Below are 15,892 nucleotides of genomic sequence, written 5' to 3' on the forward strand. Positions count from 1 at the left end.
ATGAACGCAACCACAGCCAGCTACATCTGCACACCCTCTTCTGCATGCACAGCCACACTCTTTATAGAGGAGACACGTGTGCACACACACATCTTGCCTGAAGCGGGATACTGTCCACCTGCCAGAGCAGACCCAGGTCTTGCAGGGTTGGCAGCTGGCAGAGGGAGCTTCTCCCTCTAGCAGCAGCAAGGTTTTTGCCTCTGCCTTTGAACATAACTAGAGGCAGAGTGGACCGTGCTAGCTCTCCATAAGCTTGTCTCGACACTTTCCATTACAGCAATGTTTGCAGTTTCTTTTTCAAACTTCAGCTGTTTGGGCTGAAACTGCTCTGCCAGGTGCCTGCCTCCCATTGAACTGTGTTTTGGAAAATTTCAGCAAAAGAGAAGGGAAAAAAAAAAACACTGAACCATTTCCAAACAAAAAATTAAGGAAAAATATGCTGTTTTGTAGATGTTTCAAAAATCCCTGCAGCTGTTTCACTGAGAAGAACTGCACAATGGGTCAGTAGGGGAGACATTTGATATGAGGTGCTCATCACCATCCTGCCGGGACGCAGCCAGGCTCTGGTCCTTGGAAGAAGCCTCAGCTCACGTGTGCTTGGGGCGCTCACGAAAGTCTGCAGAGATCATTTCTGCAAAGACACGCGCTCTGTTCCCTTGCAACTCCCCCTGCTGCCGTAACCAGCATCCTTGCAAGCAAGCACGCTGCAGCACAGCTCACAGCATAGCCCAGCCATTTCATGCCTCACCTTCCTGCATCTCCAGGTAGGCAAGTCACAGCTTCCAGCAGCAAGAGTTAAAACCGGACAGGGTGGGAAAGCCTGACCTATAGGGAGGGCTTAGTATGGACAACATGCCTACAAATAAGAGGAATGGCTGCTGCTTCTGGCTGAGCATGGATAAAAGCTGCTGGAAGCACTGGGACTGGGGTGTTATGTTGGCACCCAGGCTTGCAAGGCCATACAGTACTTTGGGTACACAGCAAGCAGCAACCTCCATCCCGATCCCACAGACAACCCCTGGAAATAGCAGCACACAAGCATGTTACAGACATCTTGTGGAGCTGCCTAGAGGTGCACAAATAATTCTAGCTGCTGGGCAGGCGAGCATTGGTCTTCGCACAGGCCCACGCAAGCTTTGCAGTAGGCAAAGGCTGCTCAGGCACTGGACCCATCCTAGGTCCAGCACTGTTGGCCAAAAACAGGCCTTGTGGCAGCAGCGCGCTCCATGCCAATTCCTCCCTTCTGCTGTACACAGTGTGGACACCTTCAGCAGCTTCCTGGGCACTGTGTCCCCACGGTCACTGCTGCAGCACCCAGGAGCCAACAATCAGCTCACAGGGAGGGGAAACCAATTCCCCTGTGAGTTTGGCTGGGGAGAGCATTAGGGTCTCCTGCTCCCCCAGTGAGTGCTGCACATAGGGAGTGGAGGATCAGGATTGCAGAGCTGAAGGTGCAGACCCCCCAGCTCCCCACTGGCGAGGAAGTGGAGCTTGAGTCACCCGGACTCACCTTCCTTTAACAACTCAAAGAAGTCCTCCCTCCACGTATCCAGATCCCCAGGCTCCAGGCATTGAGGACGTGAGGAGCTTCTGAGTCCAGGACTTGGCATCCCAAGCCATCTCTCCACACAACACAGGCTGCAGGGACACTCCACAAGAAATGGCTGGAAGGGGCTGGAGAGGCAATGCAGCGTGTGGACCACATCTACTCTCCTCCCAGAAATACCAGGAGTCCTGCTGCTGCCTGTACCAGCACAAACACCACTGGCTCCATGTCCTGGCTACTCTGCAGCCATGCTTCCTGCCCCTCCATGTATTTTATAAGACAGGAGAGTTAAATAGAAGTGTCAGCTAGAGAAAAGGCAGCAGGGAAGTATGTCTGGGAGGCCCAAACTTCCCCCCTTTAGCTTTCAGTAAGCCCTGCCAAGGCCATTGCTCATAGGGGGAAGTGGAGAATACTGGGGGGAGAAGCAGACTGTGTCTCAGCTGCCAGGGAGGGAAGCCCAGAGGTGCTCATGGCCTCACAGAGCCAAATGCAAGTCCAGGAGGGATGAGGAGAAACTGCCCTACAACTGGAGTGGCGGAGAAGCACCCCAAGGGGACGCTTGTTGAAGGGCACAGATGGAGGTTGGCCAGGCTGGGAAAACACTGCAGGAATGAGCATGCAACCATACGCCAGCCAGTGTGTATCCTGGGGTACAGGCAGCATCCCTCCCATGGCAGTGAGAAGAAGCAGGGTGCATGGCCCCCAAAAGCCAGGTGCAAGGAGAATGGGCACTGTCTCTCCTCCCAGCTGCACACACAGCTGCCTTCCCTCCTCCCCCAGCAGTGGGGAACTCTGAGCAGCCCCAGCACAGCTCTCACCTCTCCAACCACTGAAAGCAGCCCTCAAAGGTCTGGGTTGAGGAAGCACCTGGGCTCCCAGTCCCCTGCTAGTATCCAAAGTGGTTCCCAGAGAGCTCTGCAGCCCCCACCCTTTCCAGGGCCAGGCAAGTTTGGCCTGGCTGTAGCAGGCCACAGTCACTTGGTCCAGTCCAGCTCAGCCTCTGTTCCACAAGCCCTGGCCACTGGCTCAGGCCAAGGCACGCAGCTTGTGGGGGCTGAGGAACAAGCACTAATCCTCACCTTGGAGATCCGGGGAGCAAGGCAGAAGGCAGGGGTGGCCACCCAATAAATCCAGGAGACAGGCTGGGAACAGTTGTGATTTAATCATCACTATTCTCCACAAATCCAGTGTATGGCAGAGCCAGCCAGATGCAGACTGGCTCCCAAGTGCTCCCCAGGGAAGCAGGCAGCCTCCCTAGTCTTCCCCTGCCCACATACAGGTTTGGCACAGCACCTGCTCTTGCAGCACTGTGCGCACCCCACATCAGAGCAGCAGCACCTACAGCCAGGGTCTGCCCCCGCTGGCAGGACAGGAACAGTGTGGTGACTACTGCAAGCCAGCTCTGCTACCCGCTCTGCCCCAGTCACATGCCTGAGGGCCAACAGGGCACAGCTCAGGCTGTGGGTGGAGGATGCAGATACCTACAGCCCTGGGAAGCTTTAGCTCTGCTCAGCCCAGCACGATAGCATTAAGAGTCTGGCCCTGCCCAGGACAAGCTTGGCTCAGGTTTGTGCAAAGCTGGTGAGTATCCAGGGATCAGCTGCCCCCAGACAGGCAGGAGGCACCTGCACCCTGTCCCTGCCCTGCACTGCCAGCCCCACCTGTGACCTTCCACTGGGTCATCTCACCAGCCTCAGTTTCTACATCTGCATTGATGTAGCTGGAAGACAGGTCAAGCTACAGCTCTGGCTGGAGGACCTGGCCCTCGTCATCCCATGCTGCTGGCTCAGAGAGGGCTGGGGACAGCTGAGCCCTTGGCCCTAAGCACATGCGGCAAAGCAGGGGGCTGCTCCTCCACCCTCAAGCTCACCATAGCAAAGCACCAGGACAACTTTCACCAAGGCAGGGGATCTTCAGCATCTGAGTTGCACTCTCCAGCCCCAGCCCAGGCCTGGGGCTGCAGCTCAGGCCAGGCACATGGCAGAAGGGACATGCCTCTGGGCATTTCCAGCTAGCAGTCAGGGCAGCCCTACACCAGTGACCTCCATAAGGCATATGTGGTTCAAACAGCAACAAGAGCACATCTCTGCCCAGAGCAAAGGCCTCTGGGTGAAAAACTGCAATAGAACTAGGAAAGGGAACTGCAATAGTGGTTATACACAAAGGCACAAAAACCCTTCTCCATGGGCCCAGGCTGAGCCAAGTGCTGCATTTGGATCCCACTGGACAGGAAGGTTAGTCGTTTGGGCCAAAGAGGCTGCCTGCAAAAAAACGTCTCTTGAACTCGCTCCAGAGGAGGTCCCGCTCTCTGTTCGCTCTCTTCATGAAGCCTCTGTTCTCCTGGGCCCTCCTGGACAGGTAGGGGAGCACCTCATTCACCGGGCCGTAAGGCACATACTTGTAGACAGGGAAGCCCGCCTGACCTGAAGAGAGAGGCTGGTCATGAAAATGCCCTGAGCCAAAGAGAGCCTCCCTAATTCCCTGCTCTCCCATCCTCCTTGGGCTCTGCTGCAATGGGAGCACAGGTCTAGACATCTCTCCCTCCTGGGTAAAGGCAACAAGCCAGTGGGACAGGCAGCTGGGGAAGAGGAGCTGGGCACTGGGGACTGAGCCATTTGACTCATTCCTAGACAAAAGGGCCCAGACCACTCCATATTGCCTGCTGCCAGACAGATCACGGAGATGTGACCTCGTGGGGAACAGGGCAGTGACAACATGTGAGACCAGCTCCCCAGCTCTGAAGGGCTCAGGGAATCAGGAGCAAGTCCTTTGCAGCAGGGCAGGCAGCAGCTGATTTCACTGGCTGGAGGACACAGCCAAGCAATCAAGAGGGGAAGTCTGAGAGCAGCCCAGACAGATGTGGATGAGCCTGGCCAGGGTAGAGGGAAGCAAAAGCAAGTCCCTCCTCCTGCTCAGCACTGGAAGCTTGGGAACAAGCCGGAGAGGAGAGGGCCAAGGTCACTGGGAGCCCTGGGAATGTCAGCAGCCAGGGCCCAGCCAATTCAAGAAGCATTCAACCAGAAACATCAAGTTAACACATTTTTCCAGCATGACCAGAGGAGACTGCAGACACACAGCCAAACCCAGCTTGCTAGGGGAACTCCAGGACAGAGCAGTATCCATGCTGGACAATTGCCCAGTCAACCTCATGCTGCTATCCTGGCCTTGGGGTCTCCACTCTGGAGACCTGTGCAGGGAGGGAGATCAGTCAGTGACCTGAATGTGTCTAGGCTGGGCTATTTGGATCTTTGCACATGCCTCAGTCTGTCTGGGCTGAGGCTGGTCCCTTAATATGCCTAATCTACTGCCTGGGCCAGGAACAGAACTGGAGAGGAGAGGACTAGGCTGGGGTCCCCATCCGGCTACAGGAGAGCAGAGAGCCCAGAACTCAGCTGTGCATTGCACTGACACTCCTCCAGAGGAGCAAAGTAACACTCCTGGACCAAGGAGTGATGCACAGTAAAGTGCTTGCTATCTGCCAGGATCCATCTCCCTGCCTTCCTGGGGCCTGCTGACAGCACAAAACAATGGGCAACGGGGTCCAATTGCCAAGAACCACCAGCCCAGGTGAGGAAAGGAAGAGCAGAAGTGCTTACTGAACAGGATCATCCAGCTCCAGATATCACAGCCTTTCTGTTTACTAGTAGCTGCATGCAAGAGCTTCAAAAGCCATTGCTCAGCCTCCCCCTCACCACTCCCCATGGCACCCAGCATTTTCCAACACAGGGCATCCCCCTCACCCAGTGCCAGCCTCCCCCTGAGCTTCACCATTTCTCTGTCCAGGCAACAAGGCAGCATCCTCAGGCAGTCCCACTGTCTGCTCCCTGGCGGCACTGCTTTCGTCAGGACAGACCCATAGCCCTGCTCCATCAGCCCTTCAAGTCCCACTCACCCCACAATGGCTCTAGTTCTCAGCAGCTGCTCAGTAAGATCTCAGGGGTCTCTGAGCTCAGAGAACAGAACAGGAGCATGCCTGCTGAGCCCCCCCACTTCCAGGTGCTGGAGCTGCAGCACTCACCTAGTGGGAAAGTGATCTGGTCGCACATGCCCAGCAGCTGCCCGAAGCACACCTTCTTCTCTGAGGGATGGATCCCAAGCTCCGTCATCCTGCAAGCCATGCCTCAGTGTTAGGGAAAAGCAGAGACAGAGCAGGCAGGAGCAGTGCATCCCATGCATCCCATGCACAAAACAGGGACTGCTTCTGAACACAACAGCAAGGCACTGACCATATCCCAGCCAGATGATGTGCTCCAAAGATTCAAGGAATTTTAAGAGCCTCTGGGTTGTGCCATGGGGCTCATTCTGCAATTGTTGTGGGCTACTGTACTGTGCCCCAGCTCCAGCCCCACACCAAGTCTCTGAGCACCAGATCCAAGGTAGGATCTCAGTACCTGAGCATAGACCTGAAACGCAGCAAGTTTCACCATAGCTCTGCCAAGCCCCACCTACCCCAGGTCCTCAGGCCCAAGGCTTGGCACATGCCTGTGTCTCTACCACCTTCCCAGCTCCCACCTGCGCAGGGTGAACTTGACTGTGTCCTCATTGTGAGATGCTACCATCACATTGGCTTTCCGGCTGTGCTTGATCTCTTCCAGGATATAGTCCAGGCACCTGCAGGGCAGTACAGGGCTCTGTGGGGAGACTGCCCAAGTCTGTGCCCCGTAGGATGGCAGGAGTATAGCTGGGACTATCCCCTACCTGTGGTACATCTCATTGGTCTTCTCATAGGTGGGGTTGATGGGATCCTCATAGCCAATCTGGGCAGCTCTATTCCGTTCCTGCTCCATGTAGGCACCACGGACCAGCTTGGTGCCAAAGTGCCAGCCCTCCCGGCGTGACAGCTCCACATCCACAGTCACATTGTCATAAGCCTCCTGCCACCAGGTGGAAGAGACAGTGCATTGTCATCATATCAGTGCCACATTGCCCTGCACCTCCAGGAACCAGCCCTGGAGTAATGACAAATGGCTCATTGCATTGCCATGGTTTCAGGAGTCAAGGTCTCCATGGGATCCAGCTGCTCCAGCAGGTCCTTTCCCCTACTGCGCACCCTGGACCCTGTGCAGCCTCCTGCAGGGCTTCACCTTCAAGTAGCACTGGTAGGTGTTGAAGATGATTGCCCGGTCCTTGTTGAAACGGCGTTGCATCTCCAGGGTGAGTCTGCTGATGGCTGGCTGGAAGTAGGTCTGTTCTGCGTCCACCATGAGCCTCACACCAGTCTCTGCAGCCCTCTGGAAGGCAAACACCATAGGGGTTGGACTGCTGAGATTGCCTGCCAATGCGTCACCCTCTGCAGCAGGGCCTGCTCCCAGCCCTCTCAGCCCAGCACCTCCTGACCTTTGCAAGGACATCCATCCTTTGCAGCATCCGTTTCATCTGCAGATCCTCCTCCTCAGTGAAGCGTGAGAGCAGAGGTTCAAGCTGACCAGTCTGAAATGAGAACATCCATGGGCTCATGGCACTTTCCCCGCCTGGGGAAAAAGTGCTGCAGGAAGCTGCTGCCTATGGCCAGGCCCGCCTGGAAGCAGAAAAGCCCCACAGGAAGACACTTGCCACTCATCTGAAGAACTGCTGCTTGCCCCAACTCCTCAGCACCCAGCAATCAGCACAGCATGCAAAGGATGCCCACCCCACAGGCCTGGCTGCTGCTCGGCAAGGCACAGAAAGACCAGGACAGACCCTTCCCAAGCTGGGGTAGACGCCTGGACATAGGTGCCTAAGCAAGTCTGACCTCCTAAGCGAGCTGCGGGTTCCCAATGACAGTGCTGCCCCAGGGCAGCCGCGAGCAGTGCTGAGCACACCGATGTACACCCACACTGATGGGGCACCATTAGGCAAGGGGCCATCCTGCAGGCCTGGTGTGGCAGCTGACGTGGCCAACCAGGAGAGGCAGCTGGCACAAGCCGCACAGGGAGGTGACAGGTGCTCACGTGCCCCAGAGCTGCCTGTGAACTGCAGATTAGAGCATGGCTGGCTTCCAGCAGCACCGATGCCAGCCAGGGCTGCAGTCACAGCTGTGAGCAAGCTGCCAGGCAGGGCCAGCAGACCTACAACCTGTCCCCTCAAAATGCCTCCCCAGACCTTCAAGAGCTGTTGGCCAGCATAGATACCATTGCTGCCCCTCTGTCCAGCTTCCCCTCTCTCCTGTGCTCCTCTCCAGTGCTGGCCTGCAGCCACCAGATCTGCACCAGTCCTGGCTCTGTCTTAACCAGGGCACTGCAGGAGGGACAGGCTGTGCATGCAGGACCATGCAAGAGCACCCAGCCAGCCCTGCCCAGGCCTCTCTTGGTATGTGATTGCCTAGCTCCTGGCTGGCTCATTCACATTCCTTAGCACAAGGCTCACAGAAAGCTCTGCAGCAGCTCTCCATGCTTGGACCCACTCTCTGGTCCCTGTGGAAAATGGAGGACCCCCTCTTCCCATGGGGAGGGGGACAAGCTCCTGCCCCAGGCACAGGTTGGAGACCAAAGACAGAAGAAAGTAAATTCCTAATGAGGAAGAGTCCTCACAGCACCCTGACCTTGAAGCAGCAGCCAGGGACCAGAGAGGGACAGGGAGCAGCTGCCTTGCGTTGGCACTGCCCTGCCCGCAGGGCTGCTCAGGGGACTGAGCCTAGCCAAAGCGGTTACCCACCTGCATGTTAGGGACCAGGAGCAGCTTGGAGAGTTTGGTGTGGCTGTCGATCAGGCTGTTCCAGTCCAGCAGGTCCACAGTGCTGTGAGCAGAGTGCCAGGTCAGGACCCATGGGGTACTTGGGGCAGAGGGAGGAGGTCTCTACCAGCTCCCACCACCCACCAGCATGCAGGGTGTACAATCTGCCACTGCCACACACAGCACCACTGACCCATCTAGTCACCTCCACCAGAACCTCCTCTGCTTGGAGAGACCCTGGCCCCATGCCAAGCCAGTGCTGGCCTTCAGAGAATTCCCCCTGCTGCTGCACTGACTGCACCTCAAGAACTGGGGGAGGCTGAATGAAGTCCCCCAGGGCCCATCCCACAGCACCTTGAGGACCCAGAGAGCTTACCCGGTCACACCCAGGTTCTCGCCCGTGAACCAGTGCTGACTCTCTGCTCTGGTCGCAATGCCAAGGTTGGCCAGGGCCTCCTGCCAGCAAGAGGAGTGTCAGTACCAATGCTGGGGGTAGGAAGACACCCAGAGCCAGTGTGTAGGGAGCTATGCCAGCACAGGGAGCAGCCCATTCCAGCATGGCAATGGGTCCAAGGAGGAGCATGACAGGACTGGAATCATGGCAAAAGGGAAGAGTGGGAGCCCATCAACTGAGGATGGTAATAAACCAACAGGGGAAAGTTAGGGCAAGGACAAGTCTGGAGGTAACAGCACCACACTGGGCTACAAAGCCAGATATGAAGGGACCAGTCCAGATCTGAGGCATCACAGGTCAGAGCTGCTCCAGGAGCCCTACGGAAACCAGCCACCTCCAGCAGTTCATGCCTGGTGGTAGGTCCCCTCCAGCCCTCAGGCAGCACAGCCTTGTCCCTCAGACATCACCCAGCTCACCTGCAGCTTCTCCACCTCCAGCTTTGTTTCCAGTGCTGCTCGCCCAGCCTGGCCCTGTTCAGCAGCCATTTGGTGGAAAAACCTCCGCCACTTCACCAGCACCTCTGAGAACTGCAGCTGCAGGATCAGAGCTTGGTGTGAGCTGCCCACGCTGGGGCACAGGCAGCTCAGAGTCTGTTGTGGTGTCAGGGCTTTGCAGGACCCTGCCCAGCCTGAGGCAGGCCCCACAAGCAGACCCAGACCATATATTGCCTCTGTCAAGGGGATCCTCACCTCTGGACAAGAAGCCTATTAGTACAGACCACTAGCAGCCTCGTGTTGGGACTTCTAAATTTCTAAACTCTTGTATCATGTGCTCCCAAAGGTTGAGGTAGAACCTCCCAGAAGGTCTCAGGCACAGAGGGAACAGCCTATTGGAGCCAGTTCCACTCTGCCACCAGTAGAGACACCACCTGCACCAAGCATGCCAAGGCAGAGCTGGGGCACCTGTCCCTGCAGATATGTCATCTGTGGCCTGGCATTCTCCCCACCTCACCACCATACAGCCCTGGCACCCCCGGGCACTCACCAGGAACTGGGGTCTGCCCAGTGCTGTCAGCTTGATGGCCGAGAAGCCGTCCTCGGAGCTACCACCTGGACAGAGCCACAAAGCACAAAGCTGATCAGACAAGAGGAGCTCCCAGGCAGGAGAAAGACATCTGAGATATGGGCACAGGCTGTGCAGACAGGCCAGCTAGGCAGGGGCTGCAAAGGACAAGGACAGCTGCCTGTGGGCTCCCTCGAGTACCAAGGCACAGTGGAGCTGCTCAGGTCATGTCAAGCACGCACTTGAGGCATCGATGCAACGGAGGAAGGTCTCCATGCGCTGGTCACACTTTGACTCATCAGCATAGAAGTATGTGCGGGCACTGATGACTCCGCCACGGCGATCTCCAAATCCGCGATGCACCCGGTACTGCTTCTCCCTCTGCTCTGCTCCTGCGGAAGGAGCCAGAAATGGGCTGTGCACCTCTGCAGAGCTCTGAGCTCTTACAAGCCTCCTCAGCGAGTTCCTGCTTCCCATCCACAGGCTCAGGGCAGGCGTTGGGGGAGAGAGGCTCTGGCTTGGACCATACAAGAGTCAAAGTGGGTCGTAAAATGGGTCCTTCCTACTCTGTTGCCCGAGCAGGGGCTCAGCCATTGCTGAGGAATAGTGTTGGCACAAAAAGCCAAGAGCCTCAACATTTCTCAACCAACTTGTGTTTTGAGCCTGTGGGAGCTGGGTCCTTCCCCCATGCCAAGCCCCTGGCATCCAGACTGGCTGGACCTTCAGGCAGGAACTATCTACTGTGAGCAGGAGAGGCTGGTTCACTCACCTCCCATCTCCTTCTCAGATGCAGAGGTGCAGGAGCTAGGAAAAGAAACAGAAACAAGGGCCACATCAGCAACCCTCTGAACACCATGCCGGTGAGCAGGGCAGCTCCCCGGGCTCCCCCGCTGCCAGCCCACACAGCAGGGCTGCTCTTCCCTTGCAATCCTAGCACTAACACATTAAACTCTGGTCAGTTCAACCTTCACTGGCAGGTCAGATGCCCCAAATGCTCCTGTGGAAGCAGAGGGCTTTCAATGTCCTGAGCAAACTTTACTCAGGGACCTGTGACAGCACAGGGAAGGTGCTCCTTCCTGCAGGTAAGAGCTGCTCTCAGAACAACACTGGCAAGGGATCCAGAGAGCTGGTGAACCCCAGGCCAGCTGCAGTTAAGGATGTCCACCCCAAAGCAAGGACAAGGTCAGCCCTAGCGGAGCTGGGTGCCCTGTCTCTGACCACGGCAGCCTGCGTTCCTTGCCGCAGTGGAGCACCAGTCACACCAAACCTTGGCCCATCACCTCCACACCCTAGAAGGGTACCAGGTGCCATTCACCAAGCAAAAGGCTTTTCCAGACTGTCAAGCTGTAGGATCTCCTGCCAGCAGTTCAGCTCTCCTGCTACTCCTCACCTAAGCATTAGTCAATTTACAAACAAAACAAGACTCAGCTTCAACTCCAGCTGACCTTGCATGTCATTTCAAGCCCAAACTTTGCGCCACAGAGATAACAGGGCTCTGACAGTCCCAGCAGGCCGCCGCTGGCCAAGTCATGATTTCCTCCTCAAGCTCAAGCAGCTAAGCCTCCTCACTGACACCTTAAATCCAGCCCACGGATACGGATCTCACAGAGCAAGGCACGGGAACACTGCCAGCCCCTAGAAAGCGACCCCTAGCAGCTGAAGAGCTGTCTGCTCCCAGGAGATCTATCTGGCGCAACTCCAGAGTCAGTGTCCCAAAACTGGCCTTCCCTTAGGACACGCAGAACAGGGCCTTAAAGGGAAGCACAGCGTGAGCAGAGCAGGAAACCCGTCCAGCAGGAGCCAGAGGGCCTCTTGCAGGAGATCAGAGAGGCATGCGACCCTGTCACGGAACAAATTCACCCACATGGAAACCCTGTGACAGGGATTAGGGGCCGCTGGAAGCATAAACAAGCGGAGCCAAGCCCTTCCTCCTGCTGAGGGTCCCCAGAGCCAGGAACTGTCCTGCACTGCTCACAGCACAGCAAAGCCTGAACCAGGGCAGAAGCAGACAGAGCTCATCAGTAGCAGCAGGCACTGTGCCATAACCTATCATGTTCTGCAGTGTTTTCTTCATGATTTTGCTACCCCCAGGACAGGTCAAGAAACTTTCTGCCTCTGAATACAAAGAGTGGAAAAAAGGAAGGAGAGGATACATTATATATCCAGGGATAAGATGCAGAAGCAGAGGCCCTAACAAATAGAAGGTCCCCTTGGAGCAAGCAGCATGTCACAGTGGAAGACGTCAGCCGGACACACTGCTGGGACTCTGAGGATATGTCAGGAGAGATGTGCCCTGCAGGCAGGTCCCAGGTGCAGCACAGCAGGACAGCTCTGTAACCACAGAGCGCACCAAGTGCAGAGTCCCTGCATCCAGCATCTGAGATGCTAGAGACAAGTGGCAGGAAGCAAAGCTTTCCCAGATCTATGCAGAGTAAATGCATGTAACTGAACTAGCAAAAAACCACCCTTGAACTTGAAGCATTTTGTGTTCCTGAAGATAAACACACCCTTTCCAGCAGCATTCCTGCTGCATGACTGTAACGAGTCCTTTGTTCCCTGAGGGGGCATATAAAGCAATGCCATGGTGTTCACTTTATTATTCTGCATCAAGCAAAATAAAGGAGACTCCTTCTTCCAGCTGAAGAAATAGATCTTCCTGGATATTATCTGTTTTATTTGTAATATTAGTCTTGGCTAGCAAAGCCATTCCTACAGCATCCATATGCCACTTAACCCAGACCAGCTGAAGTCAGCTTATACCTGGCCACCCCTTTTGCCAGCAGACAGCAAATGTCCCAGAGCAGGAAGCAGCTCCATGCCCTACCCTAAAACTTCTAGTAGGCTGCAAGACATGATCAGGTCTTGTCAGGGCATGGGAACTGATACCCACACAGCAAAGCATGCAGGTATCACGACATGCAAAAGCCCTATGCTGTTGAGCACAGCACAAATCAGGCCCTCCAGGTGCTGCAGAGCAGGTGATGAACAAAGCTGTAACAGGATGTAACAGCAGGCTTGCTGAGCTGCAAACTGCAGCATATAACTCACTTCAGTCTCACAGCCTAGCAAATAAGACATTCACCTTTAGAAGTTCCCAGTACCTAACCAGAGAAAGTGTTAAAGTGAGTTGGCACAATTCTGCTTTGGTGGGGAAGAATCACTGCAGCAGTGAGGGAAAAACAAGTCTGTTGGATTGCTGTGAAAGACTAATTCAGCTGACACAGCAGACTTGGGTTCTCAGGAAGCTTTGATCGGGCTCAAATAAGCTGTTTCAGGAGAAGCAAAGTTCTCTTGTCAGAAGTAGGTAACAATCTATTTTACAAGAACAGTGTATTTGCTTTGCCCATCAGCAGATGGGTCCGAGAGAGGGGGCGAGCAACCATCAGGGAAAAGTTGTTCCAAATTATCACATCCAAGGCAAATATAATGGTCACAGGAAGCTCAGGTCTGAACTATGGACAGTGGATAAAATCATATAGGCAAAAATAAAGCAAAGCATTTGGCAGGAACAGTCCCTCAACCTCACCCCTCCCACAGCAATTTTTTTTGCGCACACCAGTCCAATGCTGCAGCAACTCTTTACACAACCTGCTATCAAGACTGAAGAGAAACCATCCTGCATCCACAGCACAGCCAGGCAGAGCACAGGGCACCTCTGTGCAGCCATCTCTCCAGGTGGCAAGAGCACTGGGGCAGGTGGAGGGAAGGGGAGGAGGCTGCTCTGAGCCCCAGGGGCTGCTCTGTGAGGCTGGATTAGCCAAACGAATTCTTGTGGTGGAGCAGATATCTGGTGTCCACACAAGAAGTCTCTAGAGGAAGCAAAGCATGCTCAAAGTCCAGGTGCTGCTTGGTGGAGCCATTCACAGAGCGTCTGTGACAGTGTTCAGCAGGTTTGAAATGGGAGCAAGTGCTGGTGGGGAGGACGGTACCCACGCTGTGAAACATGCTGCCAGAGGCCGAGACACAAGCAGGCTCTGAAAGACCACAGATTCCTGAAGAGATCTTTCAGCTGTCACAATCCCAACACAGCTTCTGACTCAGGAAGCCCCTAGGCCAGCGACAGCTCAGAGGCTGCACGATCGACCCTGCTGCGGGGGTTTCTTCCATTCACCCCACGGGGGCAGAAGCCCCTTCCCAGCTGCCCTGCCTCTTCCCCTGCAAGCGTGCATGCTGTCACCTTTCCATCTGCCCAGCAGAGGCCTAGAAGGTCAGCCAGCCCCCCCCCCCCCCCCCACTCTGGTAGCACTGCCTCCACAGCAGCCGTCTGGGGCTGCTGCCAAGCCCCTAACACACCCCAGCCCACCCCAGCTCCCTGCCAAGGGAGCAAGCAGCCACCCCTGCCAGGGCCCTGCTGCCTGCAGGAGAGTCTTTTTCCCAGCCACGTCACCACAACTTCACTGCAGTTCTGGTCCTTGCACCTTGAGGCCATTGTCAAGGACTCCCGGGACAAGTCGGAGCGCTGGGTGCCAGCCAAAGCAGGGCAGCAGAGACCAGTCTGCAGCAGGTAGAAAGCACCCCGGGGCACCAGGGTGCGCAAACACCAGGTAAGCCAGTGCCTGCCTTGCATTAACGTTCCCAGCCAGAGGGTTTGCGGTGAGGAGCAACCACAGCCTATTACTGGGGAAAAGGCATTTCCATGCTGCTGTCTCCAGCTTGCTCTGGAGGAGCAGGTTGACACTGGTAGCCCAGCAAGGCTCTACCTGCATGAGCTCTGCCTCAGGAAACAGCACACAGCACCAGGAGGCCAAAAACCTGCTGTACGTGGTTTCTACCCTATTGCATCCTGGACTGGGGGTGGGGGTAAAGCCCTGAAGCATTCACATTAGAGCTGAAGCAGAATCCTCATGTTTAAAAGCTGCAAGTCCTGGACAGCTCACACCCTCCCAACCACATGCAGCCAAGTTCAGTAGCTTCACCGCCAAAAGCATCAGCAGTTTGGGTTTCTGCCTCTGAACACACCAGACACAGAGCTGTGCTTGACACAGGCCAGGGCCCAACACAGCTGTTGCAGTGCCACAAACACCTCACCCTGGGCTTCGTCCCCACTCCACGACATCCCTGGAGGACCAACAGGATGGAATTTTTTTTCCTGTCTATTTATGAGATATTAGTTTGAGTGAATCCTGCTGGGGCTGAGGGAGGGCGACATTGGGGCATGCAGGGAGCAAGCGCAGAAGGAGTTGCTGATTCAGTGCATGGCTCTGCAGAGCTCTCCTGCTTGGGACACAGACTGAAACACCCACATGGTGCAGGCAGAGCTGACCTGCCAAGCCCAGCTGTACTATCAACTGTTCCCAGCACATGCCCATCCTGGATCTGCTCCAGGGGCCCAGCACAGCCCAGATACACTGCTCACACACCAGCACCCTTGTGGAGTAGTCCAAGGCACAGGTGCAGGCTGAGCTTGTGCCTGTGAAAGCCCTTGGTGATCACCAACAAAGTGCTAAACGCAGGCATGGCAAGACCGAGAGACTGCAGCAAAGCCAGCCAGGCACCAAGGACAAACAGGACTCCCTCATTCCACATGCAGGCAGCATCGACGTTACCAGCCAGCCGGCACCCTGGGTCACGCTGGGGGAGTCAGATCCCATTTGGATGCTGAGCAGGGCTGGAACAGCAGTTTCTGCACATACTGTGCCCATTGCCTCCGCTGCCGCAGGTCTGGGGAAGCAGTCACAATGCAGCTGCTCTTGAAAACACCACTACTCGGTGTCTCGAAAAGAGCCACCCTCCTTTTCCCCCAGGTTACAAGTGGTGCATTTTGAAGTTTTTACATAAAAAAAAGTTAACAGCTTTATCTCCAAGGCCTGAGGAGGGGCTCGGATCACATTCCCCCCATGCAGCTGCAGCACTATAAGGCAGGTCCCGGAGAGGCAGCGCTTATATGGCGACTGACTTACGCAGCGGGCAGAGCCACCTCTGAGCTCGTGACAAGCAAGGGGATACGGATAAACAGCAGCCAAGTGGAAAGGAAAGATAACGGCCTCGCCGGGGGGAGCGCGGCCGCAGGCGTCGCGTGCTCGGGCGGAGCGGGCTGCGGGCCGGGAGAGCAGCAGTCCCGGCAGCAGCTATGCCAACACCTGGCACCGCCACCTGCATCGCTCCCCTAACCCGAAACCGGTTGTTTGCAAATCAGGCCGACGCTTTTTCCTAGTCTATTTTTAACACTAGGCAACGAGATTGTAACCTGTCACCGTCTACCACAGCAGTCTGCCAGCACCAGCGCCCTGAGACTGGGG

The 15,892-nt window shown here is 55.8% G+C and overlaps 1 protein-coding gene across 1 annotated transcript in view; it reads right to left on the minus strand.

The window, feature by feature from the left end:
• Positions 1–2,686: 2,686 nt before the first annotated feature.
• LOC112973901 (proline dehydrogenase 1, mitochondrial-like) overlaps positions 2,687–15,892 on the minus strand; it is a 16,830-nt gene continuing 3,624 nt past the window's right edge. Inside the window, exons 2-14 of the mRNA XM_026082312.1 lie at positions 15,554–15,759; positions 10,423–10,457; positions 9,896–10,045; positions 9,636–9,700; positions 9,068–9,184; positions 8,574–8,653; positions 8,180–8,261; positions 6,884–6,976; positions 6,631–6,777; positions 6,245–6,420; positions 6,059–6,157; positions 5,565–5,653; positions 2,687–3,969 (exon numbers count right to left, since the gene is read on the minus strand). Of these exons, the coding sequence (XP_025938097.1) occupies positions 3,782–3,969; positions 5,565–5,653; positions 6,059–6,157; positions 6,245–6,420; positions 6,631–6,777; positions 6,884–6,976; positions 8,180–8,261; positions 8,574–8,653; positions 9,068–9,184; positions 9,636–9,700; positions 9,896–10,045; positions 10,423–10,457; positions 15,554–15,759 (1,527 nt within the window). The 3' untranslated portion in view covers positions 2,687–3,781. The remainder of the gene's footprint in view (positions 3,970–5,564; positions 5,654–6,058; positions 6,158–6,244; positions 6,421–6,630; positions 6,778–6,883; positions 6,977–8,179; positions 8,262–8,573; positions 8,654–9,067; positions 9,185–9,635; positions 9,701–9,895; positions 10,046–10,422; positions 10,458–15,553; positions 15,760–15,892) is intronic.

Source organism: Apteryx rowi, unplaced genomic scaffold, assembly GCF_003343035.1.
Source record: "Apteryx rowi isolate R43461 unplaced genomic scaffold, aptRow1 scaffold_571, whole genome shotgun sequence".
NCBI lineage: Eukaryota > Metazoa > Chordata > Aves > Apterygiformes > Apterygidae > Apteryx > Apteryx rowi.